General features: G+C 47.4%; 4 protein-coding genes across 4 annotated transcripts; 1 reads left to right on the forward strand and 3 right to left on the reverse strand.

Moving 5' to 3' along the window:
* Positions 1-520: 520 nt before the first annotated feature.
* LOC105565534 lies at positions 521-2,190 on the reverse strand. Its single transcript, XM_012018815.1, has 2 exons — positions 1,830-2,190; positions 521-857 (listed from the first exon to the last, which is right to left on the reverse strand). Exon 2 carries the CDS (start codon positions 835-837, stop codon positions 619-621), a length of 219 nt encoding a protein of 72 aa, XP_011874205.1. The 5' UTR covers positions 838-857; positions 1,830-2,190; the 3' UTR covers positions 521-618.
* A 1,769-nt stretch (positions 2,191-3,959) lies between these two features.
* On the forward strand, positions 3,960-9,002 carry LOC105565537 (colorectal mutant cancer protein). The gene is made up of 11 exons (XM_012018818.1): positions 3,960-4,126; positions 4,624-4,769; positions 4,985-5,212; positions 5,393-5,581; positions 5,663-5,853; positions 5,925-6,191; positions 6,253-6,448; positions 6,602-6,793; positions 6,859-7,046; positions 7,121-7,223; positions 8,384-9,002. The coding sequence occupies exons 1-11, from the start codon at positions 3,967-3,969 to the stop codon at positions 8,492-8,494; spliced, it is 1,971 nt and encodes a 656-aa protein (XP_011874208.1). The 5' UTR covers positions 3,960-3,966; the 3' UTR covers positions 8,495-9,002.
* On the reverse strand, positions 7,438-7,926 carry LOC105565536 (small integral membrane protein 4). Its single transcript, XM_012018817.1, has one exon. The coding sequence runs from the start codon at positions 7,741-7,743 to the stop codon at positions 7,522-7,524; it is 222 nt and encodes a 73-aa protein (XP_011874207.1). The 5' UTR covers positions 7,744-7,926; the 3' UTR covers positions 7,438-7,521.
* LOC105565535 (pre-mRNA-splicing factor SPF27) lies at positions 8,553-10,189 on the reverse strand. The gene is made up of 3 exons (XM_012018816.1): positions 10,003-10,189; positions 9,580-9,845; positions 8,553-9,501 (listed from the first exon to the last, which is right to left on the reverse strand). The coding sequence occupies exons 1-3, from the start codon at positions 10,075-10,077 to the stop codon at positions 9,108-9,110; spliced, it is 735 nt and encodes a 244-aa protein (XP_011874206.1). The 5' UTR covers positions 10,078-10,189; the 3' UTR covers positions 8,553-9,107.
* Positions 10,190-10,526: the final 337 nt, after the last annotated feature.

Genomic DNA, 10,526 nt, shown 5'->3' on the forward strand with positions numbered 1-10,526 from the left:
GAAAATTATATCTAAATTAATTGCGAGCGGACGGTCCGGTCCGACGTGTACGGAGGCGAGTTCGGTAATCGAATCTCTCGCTCGTGACCTTACTCGCCGATGGAACTGCAAACCGCGGCACGGCCGGCCGGCCGACCGGCCTTGTAATTGAATCCTTGATTGCTTTTTGTTTGAATTACACTCCGGCCGTCGTGTTCCCCCCTGTTTGCGCTAGGCCGACACACGTGCGTCCGCGCATCCCTGACCTTAACCGAGAGGATCCTCCGTGAATGAAGCGTCGCGAAAATTGCGGGGCACAACGGTGCTCGCGCGAAACATTCCCTCGGATCTGCCCAAGCATTATCGCGTTTATGCGCGCGCAATGAACATTCGTCGGGGCGAGTTTAACAAACGTCGGTTAACTGCTAACCGAAGGTTAATTGATTCGCTGTCCCTTCTTAGATAATAAGTTAGAAAAAGATAGGGAGTTGGCTGAACTCTGGTTAACAGTTAACCGACGTGTGCGAGACTGGCCCTCAAGTAACTCAGCAATATCTTTTCATTAATCGTGAGAAACGGGAAGATACAACATATATAGAGCTGAAAATACAACGTAGATCTATTTTCGAACTCGTGCGCTCAGAGCTTGGGCTCGGGCCCGCACGTTGGTACCAGATCCGGGCAAGGGCCTACTTTGCAATGGGGTTTAGCCATTACGCAAGGCCTGTTGTCGGGGCAAGCCGGTGCCTCCTCGCAAGTCTTCCCCGGCAGGTGTATGTAGTCGTCTTTCGGTTCCTGCTCCTCGGCCGTCGAGAGCACGACGGCGACGGCCATCAGCAGAGCGACAGCTAACTTCATCCCTGATCAACTTCGGTCACCTGTCGCGCGGAAACATGAAACGTGATCTGCATTACAGCGCGGAAGATAACGACGCAAATTATAAATGTGATGAATGAAGTAAAATTAGCGCGGTCAATTAGTAGGGAATTTAAATGAGAAACCCCGAGTGAAGATTGAAGTAAAATGAAGAAAAAATTATACGAGATATTCCCAATGATGCCGCGTGACAGCGCGGAACGCAGCCTGTGTGCTGTCGCGCGGCAATTAACGACGCGAGTTAAATCTGTGACAAATAAAACCAGTGGCAGAGAACGATCCGTAAACGCTTAAGGCCCGGTCTACAATGACTTCTTAGCAGTTAGTCAGAAGTCGGAACTACACGGAGAGGAGATTCTCGTAAAATTTATCCTGGAAGTCATGTGATCGTAGGACAACGTGACATTTTGAAGAACTTTATGCGAGTTTTTTTTGGAAATTTTACCATACATTTTATTAGTAAAATGTACACTAAGTATAATTACTAGTGAAATGTATGGTAAAATTTCAAAAAACTCTCATCTAATTCTTCGACATGTCGTGTCGTCCCACGATTACGTAATTTTTTCGGGATAAATTTTAAAAGAAAATTCTCTCCGTGTATATGTCGGTCTTTTTTCTTTCTCACTAACGACTAGCAACTTATTGCAGACCAGGCCTTAGACTGCTTCAGTCGTAGACGTAAGGCAAGGCGGAGAATAACGTAAGCGATGAAAGACTATCGCATACGACTTGCGTTTTTCTCTAGCTTACCTTATGTCTACGACTAACACTGGGACAAATTTAACGGGTTTCTCTGCCAGCAGCCTAAACTGCTAAACAATACAAACTGCTGAATAAATAATTAATAATAATTGAAATGAGAGACCGAGCTGGAGATCGAAGTGAAATGAAAGAAACTACGCAAAATTTCCAATGATATAGCAACGATCGCAAGAGGATTTTTCTCGATTCGCCAAGCGATTCGACGTTACCTGAGTTCCTGAGTTCTTCACGCTCAAAGTCGGAGCCTGCACAAAGTAGACGTGATACCAAGGATATCTCAGCAATGAATGTTCACGTCACCGCCCGACCGACGTATCTTATGCGTTGCGATCTGCCCCTCGCTTCCTCTTCGCGAATACTCGACAATTATCGATGTCTCGCAAAATTTGATACGGCTGGTTGCACGTACGAAGGACACCCGTATTTGAACGCAGTTTTTTTTTACGCACTTCCTGCATGAGTAAAAAGAATCCACGGAAAGAGGAAGCGAAACAGATTCACAACGTGTTCTGATCCGCGTTGGTGATACGCATTGTTTGATTCCGTTTACAATAGCCGAGGTTTCTCGCTCGGTTCGCGGTAATCGCTCGGCGAAATTACATAACCGCATACAAATGGGCAAACGGACATGACTCACGTTAAGTATTTGCGCACTACCTTGTTGCGCTAAATTTTCCGTGCAATTGCGTTTATTTATACACTCAAAAAAAATCTTACTGACGCAGGTAGATTTCTAGGTGTCGCAACGAAAGTTTATTGCTATTTTTGTAGCTGTTAAAAAATTGTAGCCTGCAAAATTTATAGCCGCAACATTCTAGTAATATCTTTTGGAATGGTTAGGTTTTATGACTAAATATTAATCAATGTAGAAAAATTGTTAAACGACGCTAACTGGCAAATTCTAATTGAAGAAATTTATTACGAAAAATATTACCTCAGCCAAGGTTTGAATCTGGATTTCCCTACCACTGAGGCACATGCCTCAATTGGTGAGACGCCTAGAGTGTAGGGAAGTCCAGATTCAAACCCTGGCTGAGGTAATATTTTTCGTATTAAATGTCTTTAATTAGAATTTGCCATTTAGCGTCGTTCAATAATTTTTCTACATTGGTTAATCATGTACTGGCGTCAAATAATTCTTTACGTTAAATATTAACGCGCGCGCGGTTCTAGCTACTCTTATACTTGGCGCGAGACACTACCGTGTCTCGTGATCATTCACATTGGATAAAAATGAGTTTCGGTACCATAGCTAGAACAATCTTTATATCTCTGTAAGGAATGTAACTATGTATCACAATCAAACGTTACAATGGATGGGCACCACAGGGAGACTTTCTTCCTAACATTCGCTAACAGTTCAGATGGAAATTCTATTTCTGTTATTTAAATTGATTAAATGCAAAACGTGTGCGTAGTATTGGCTATTCATTGATATGCCTCAGTTATTTTTTTCGTAACGAGAAAATTGTTGCTGCAGATACAAGACCATTTTTTTCGCTATAGGTGAGAAAATTATTTAAGTCGATTGGAGTCACATTTAGAAAAAATTTTACATTGCTGTAAATTTTATCGAAATCGGTGAAGAACGTAATCCCTTAATTGTTATTCTCTTTGTTAGTTTAAAGCGGTTTTTTGTTTTTGTAGGACTGCTTGCAAAAATAAGAGATTAAAGGCCGGTTGTTCCAACCTCTTGATAAGCTAACTAATAGATAAATGCATCTTTGTCTAATTTGAAGAAATAACAGACAATATATGATTTAACTATTAGTTAATTTACTGAGAGGTTGGAACAACCGGCCCTAAATGAATTACTCAATTAATCAATCGGGCTTGGTTTCACCAACGTCGCTTAACTTTAATCTAGTTTAATTTAGTCTTGTTCTCCTTCTAAACGGAAGTTCTCTGTCTAAAGAGAAGACAGAAAGAAACGAAGGTTGAATTAAGCCAAGGTCAACGCTAAGCGATGGCGAACCGGGCCTTAGTCGTTCAACTTATAATAATTTACATCGGTTATACACGAAAGTGGTTCGTCTAAACCCAATGTAAACATCTACGCAAACAATCAACGTAGATGCAATCTTGAAATTCACCGCGCATGCTACCCTAGGTATCCGGGCTCTTCCATGTAAACCATTGGTATACAACAATAGTACGGTAATTGCGGTAGAATCTTTCGGGGCCAAGAGCCGGCGCGAGTGAATGAATAAAATAAATAAAAAAAAAACAATTTTCCTTTCGCAGCTTCACGCGGCCGCGCTCTCCTCCCTGCGGACCGAGGTGGCCGAGCTGAACTCGCGGCTGCTGGTGTCGACTCGCGCGCGGGAGACGGCCGAGGCCGCGCTGATGCGGGCGGAGATCCAGGCGGCCCGCGCCGAGCAGCGAGCGGAGCAGCAGTCGGCGCGGCACGAGGAGCGGCTCACCGAGTTGCATTCCGTCATCGCCGAGCTCGGCAGACAGCTGGAGCGGCATCGCGCCACCGTAATTGCCGAGGAGGACGAGTCCGGTAAGGGTCCAGGTCCGCGCTCCACGCTCCTCCACCTCGCCTCGACGCACGGACGCACGCCGGGAGAGGTACCGCGATTCCGCGTACCGATTTCGCTCCCGGGGGGGGCGAGAGGGAAGGAGCCTTGGCGAGCCTTGGAGTAACGAGAGTGCCACGGCCAATTCCCCGACGGGCAATCAGCGAATCTCTCCAGACTCCGACAGTAACAATAGTAATAGCTCTCGGTGGCCCGCGCTCTCGATTCCTCCCCTCCCTCCCCCCGCGTTTCCTCCCCGGTCTCGATACCGAGAAGAAGAGCGATCTCTTAAGGGGCTGGCATACCATCCTGTCGCACGCGCGCGCTGTGTCGCGAGAGGGACGATCGCTTATTCCGATAAATAACCGGGACTGATGGAGTAGATTCGTTTCTCCGAATCGCGATTGCGGAGCGAGGTACCGAGCGTATTAATCGTCGGTGGGTCTGCCGATCTGAGGAGATGGTCTTAATTGATGCGCAGAAGTCGAGACGAGCAGGGACGCCGAGGGTTCCATCACCAACCCGGTGGAGGAGAGCGAGGGCGGCGGGGACAACCAGGGAGATGGCGATCGTACCTTGGGGGACGCCGATTCCAGCTGCTGCGAGGACGAGAATCGACCGGCAGAGGTGAGGGAGACTCTAAAGGAACTCAATTTTCTATCCCGAGCCGAAACTTTAAGCCACATAAGTCAGGATTAAATGCGACATATGCTCGGCTTCTTCGTTGTTCTCCATTTTTGAATGCTCTGCGTCATATTCTCAATGCTCCAAATTAATCTTTAGTACATTTTATATTGGATACCAATCCCTTAAAAAGAAAACGCGTTATTATGTTTATCTAGAACGATAGGGAACAGCTGGGCAGTCCGGCCGCGTTGCCGACTCCTGAGCTAACGCAGCAAGCGGCGTCGTGCCAGAGCGTCGCCGTCGCGACGCTGCAGGAGGAGATCACGGCGCTACGGGCGGAGATCACGAGTCTGCAGGCGCAGCTGGTTCATTTCAAGAGCCAGAGTCAGAGCGGCAATCAGAGGCAAACGGCGAGCAGCGATTCGCTGCGTCGGGAGCTCAGAGTGAGCAGCAGTTTCCCCGGAAACGCGAAACTAATATTTTAACAAACAGAAATTAAATTGAAAGAACGACCAAGTACGGAAAATTGAAAAGCAAAGAGACGTTAATAAAATGCAACAGTTTCCCCGTTTAACGTGTCCCCCTCGTTTCATCCTTTCACGCCCCGCCTCTTCTTTCCGCAGGCGAGAGGCAACACCAGCTCGCCGGAGCCTTTGACGGCGCCGTGCTCGCCGCTCCTGCCACCGCTGCAGACACCTCCGACAAAGAGCGTAACGAGAGAGGAACCGCCGGTTCTCAAAATGGCAGAGAGGGTGAGATTGAGGAGGACGGACGAGAGGCACATTACCGGCCCGGACATCACAAATTTCGGGGTACGGATTTCATTTTGTCACTTGTTCTCCCTTCCCTAACTTTCCACGGCGAACGCGTGATTGTATTCCAACGTATCTCAGGTGTGCTCAACGATGGTCGCCGAACATCTCGTGTCGGATCTCCTGGAGCAATCCAACCTGCAGGAGTTGAACGGCTCGGAGAAGCAGTTCGAGGTCGAGACGGAGCGATTGAACAGCAGACTCGAGCACGCGCGGGCGAACAACGCGGTCCTCGCACTCACGTTGCACGAAAGCAAGGCGCAGTGCGACAGGTGCGTTCGTCTAGGTGCGTACGAACGATACGCGTGGAGTGACCATGTTTTTTGTTTTCTGTGCGTTACAGACTGAGCTTGTTAGTCGGCAAGTACGAGTCGAACGCGACGGCGTTGCGGCTCGCGCTTTCGTACAGTGATCGCGCGATCGAGGCCTACGACGTTCTAGTCGCCCTGCTGGAGAGCGAGATCGCGCTCTCCACCGAGAGGAACGGAGTGACGATCGATAACAGAAGGGCGGCCGAGAACGTTGCGTATCACGTGCTGAATAGACTCGAGAACGACTGTACCAATGCGCTAGGCGCGCCGTGGGAAGACAGTATGGTCTTGTCGGACGAGTAAGTACTTGGCGTACGTGCGTGGCGCGCGCAGTTTTTGTCACGAGCGTCTTTTCGATAGATCGGAAGTGACGTGGAGCGTGGAGGACGAACAGCGACTCAGGAGGCACATCGGCAGGCTGAAGGGAGAACGTACGATGGTCAGGTCGACGGCGGTCGAGCTGGAGAGCGTGCACGCGGAACCCTTGAACTCGAAGAATACCATCTCTCTGGCGGAGGCCAGGAAACTCGACCTGGAAACTGCCGTGCTCATGCAGGTTGTTAGTTAATTGATTTAAAAGCCCCGCGAGAACTTAAACGTTAGACTGCGAAATTTCTTGACGAAATTTCGGAGCAGATCTTAAATTTGAAATTTAAGCTGAACCGTTGGTCTAAAATTCATTTCACTAGAATTTAATATTTTTTCCTAGGAATTAATGGCCATGCGAGAGGACAAGGCCGAGCTGCGCGCCAGGGTGTTCCTTCTGGAGAAGGAACGCGCGACGATAGAATTGAAGTTAAACGCGCGCGACACGCAGATCGCGGCGCAGCACGCCACCATACAGCACCTTCAGGGCCAGCTGAGCGACGCCGAGGCCATGCTCGCGATGGCGACGAACAAGGTATCGCGTATAAATCTTCCAAGTTGCTGCCTCCCCGCGGCTCGGCTAATTGAAAGTGCCCTTAGAACCGAGGCTTGAGCGACAACGAGAGCGAAGGAATGGAGTCGGAGTTGATCGAGGCGCTGGGCAGGGAGGCGAGACTGAAGGAACGCCTGCAGGAATTGATCTCAACCCTGGACGAGGTCAACAAGAACTCGGAACTCAGGCACCAGCAGTCCGCCGAGCTCGTCAACGACCTGAAGAGAGCAAACGGGTAATTGTAGCCGGGAAAATTCGCCAGCTGTACTCGCGCATACGCCCGGAGTAAAAGATAAACGTTTCCCTTAGAGCGCTGGTTCAAACTCTGGAAAAGTCCAAGAAGAAATATCAGTCCAGGCTGAAGAAGCTGGAGCAACAGATGCTGGGAATGGTAGAGAGGCACGCTGCGCAGGTATGCCTCAGATAGGCGAGACATCGGACACTTTTGGTCGTAAAAACAGCAATACTTTATTACACTGGATACATGTTTCCGTGATACTATTTACTGGTGTTCCGCAGCTCTTTCCGTCTCTCCTCTAATCTCTGTTCGACTAGATACTCCAGGTCGTCGAGCGGTTTGTAGATGGTGTGGACCCACTGCGCGCCAGCCAGCATCGTGACCATCGCTACTGCACAGAATACAATGTACCGCGTAGTAGATATGTTGGCTGGCATCGCGCGATAGAGCGTCAAGCGCGAAAAGATTGTCCTCAGGCCTCCTGCTCCTGCCTTAACCTCTCCTCCACCAGCTCCTCTACCCTCCGGCGCTTGTATGTCTTGTAGAAGTTAACCTCTCCAACTTGCCAGTGGATCATGAAGTATTCCAGGGCGGCCCCGAAGGCGAAGAATATCGGCAGCAGTCGGTACTCGCCCAGCGCCTTCCCCGGCAATTTATTAATCAGTTTCCTGAACTTACGACGGTACAGTAACATCGAGGCGTCTAAATTCCGCTCGGCGAGCCGCACGATCGCTTCTACCGTCGGTCGACCGCCGCCATATTGAACTGAACATACATGGCACACTGATACAAGCGCCTATATAGAGGGAGGTCCTCTATTATGAGATAGCAGGTTTTCAACATCAAAATTCAATCAGAAATTTTTATTCACAACGATTACACGATCTAACAATGAATTTTCCACTAAACAGATTTCACCCCAAGGGCAATAAATTCACGATGAAACCAATAGACGATGCCTATCAATTTAGCAAAAATCCTGCTGTCCAATATTAGAAATTTATCTCATAATAGGAAACTTTCCTCTTTACATACGTACATATGTATATGTGTGTAGAGTGAGCACTTTGAAAGATAAAGGAGTACATTTTATAAAAATGTTCCGTAACGCCGTATTTCTATAAGCTCTCTAGAGGAAGACAGCGAAAGCAAAAAAAAAAGAAGAACGAGCTGAGTTAGCGTTACAGAGCGAAAATTTTACAAAGTCCATGACTAAATTTTTAGGTTTTACATTTTAGGTTTACATTTGAAAACTGGAACTTATACTCATAAGCGCCAGCTCGCATCAGATGTGCATGTCAAATATGTATCGCGTTATTTAAAATTAATTGCAGGTGAAGACGCTGAAGCAACGAATAGCCTTACTGGAGGAAGAGTCGATGGGCTACAAGGGGAGCATGGCACTGCAGTCGCAGAGTTCTGGCGCCAGCGAGACGTCCTTATGACAGTCGGGCGATTAAACGGCAAAAGTGACGCACGTGCAAGCTTAATAATCCAACAATTACTTTTAATGTCTATTCTGTCATTGCGAGAAAACACGGTTAAACGCAAAATGAAGATTACAACTCTCTCTCACACATACACACACACATCAATACATGCACACACACCACACACACATATTTTTTTACACGAATAGTCGAAAGTAAAAGTGCTTAGCTATTCGCTTTGTAATTATATCACGGTATATATTGCTGCTGTCCTAACGAGAATAAAAAAAAAAGGAGAAACGACTCGGAGCTAGGCCTACGCAATGTGTGCAATTGCGTCGATACACGAACGCAAACAGCCTATATAAAACAGACCCCTCAGCACGTCGTGAATTACAAATGATTAGTTCAGTAGTGTATCGCGCTATCGATAACCGCCGTGTACATATGTATATTGTAAAAGCATAAACCACAAGTGTGATACGTGTAAACTATAATGAAATAAACTGTGCTTTATAATAGATATCCCCCTACAATGCGTCCAAATACTTGACGAATATGAATCTGCTGCTGTGCTTCGTAAAATAAATTCCTTATTTATATCATTTATATACAATTGCAATTGGAGCTAATCGTCCGGATTCTCCTGCCGCTGCATCTGTAGCGCCATGGTCTCTGTGGCGTTATTCCCGGGTACATCGGGTCCTTCCTCCGCCGGCACGTCATTGATCTCCACCGCCTCCTTGCTCATCATGATCTTCTGCATCTCCTCCTCCAGGTGCACGCAGGCCTGCTCGATCTCGTAATTCTTAGACACCAAACCGACCCACTGCGCCTCGAGGGCCCTCAGTTTGTCGCCTCCTTGAGTCTGCATCGACTTCCTCTGCCAGTTGACCTCCTGAATCTTCTTCCTCAGCGACTGCACCTGCTTCTGAGCCTGACCCAACAGCTTAACCAGCACTTCCAAATAGGATTTCCAAGCCTCGCAGCCGTAGTCCATCATCAGCTCCAAATTGCAGATTCTACACTTGTGCAAAAACGTAAGAGGCAATGCCAAGATCGGAAAGGACGGGCGACACGCCGGTGAAATGCTTCCTCACCTAGTGGCCTGATGCTCCAATTGCGCGCTGCTGTTCTCGACGCTTTCGTTCCACGCAGCTAAATCGTTCAGCTTGCCGGACGCAGGCGGCGGTAACTCGTAACGCTTCATGCTGAGCACCTCCATCGGCAAGCGATTCTGCATCCTCTCGAACTCGTGCTTCATCACCTCTGTCTCGAAGGCAGTTATGCAAAGAGGCTGCAGATGCTCCAAATAATTTTTCGTCGGCCTGTAACGCCGTGTCTCTTCCTCTACCATCGCCAGCGCCTAGAAAAGACACGCCGAGTCATAAATAGATCGAGAAATAAAGAAATATATGAGAAATAAAGAAATACACGTTGACTTCTCTCTTGACACCTTCAACGCATAACCTAGCAGGTCACTATTGGTTTGTTAAATTAGAGATGAATTTTATTTTACTCACCGCTTCTCGAACGCCCGGTTCATCGTATCCTTGATCGATGTACGGCAGTGCATCAACAATCACTTCTCCAGCCATAATATATTTCAGTAAAATTGCGTTAATTTCTATTAATATTTTTCGTAAACAAACTATCGATCATAGTTGTTAAGTTGGTCGCCCAGATAATCAGGCTGTCTCCCTAGCTAGGGAGACACTTCGGTCCCTAGAAGCTGCGTTCGGAAACATCACCCGAGTGTACCCGTGTATCATTTTATCCTTATTTAACATTTGGTGAACAACAAGGATAAAATGGCTACGTTCAGCAGAAAAAGATTTGTTGAACTCATGAAGTCTGTATAAGGAGACCGAATTCGCCACTTGAAGTTTGAAACTCTCGGAATTCCAATTCTTGGAATTTTAGATAACGCCACCTCTTTGCTGATCATGTTCTCCTGATGCTTTGCCAGTTTTCGAGATTCTCAATTTTCGCGATTAAAGTTTGAAATTCTCGAAATTCCAATTCTTGGAAATGCTGAAAAATTCTA

This window comes from Vollenhovia emeryi, unplaced genomic scaffold, assembly GCF_000949405.1.
Source record: "Vollenhovia emeryi isolate VEMERY1.0 unplaced genomic scaffold, V.emery_V1.0 DF939151.1, whole genome shotgun sequence".
Lineage (NCBI taxonomy): Eukaryota > Metazoa > Arthropoda > Insecta > Hymenoptera > Formicidae > Vollenhovia > Vollenhovia emeryi.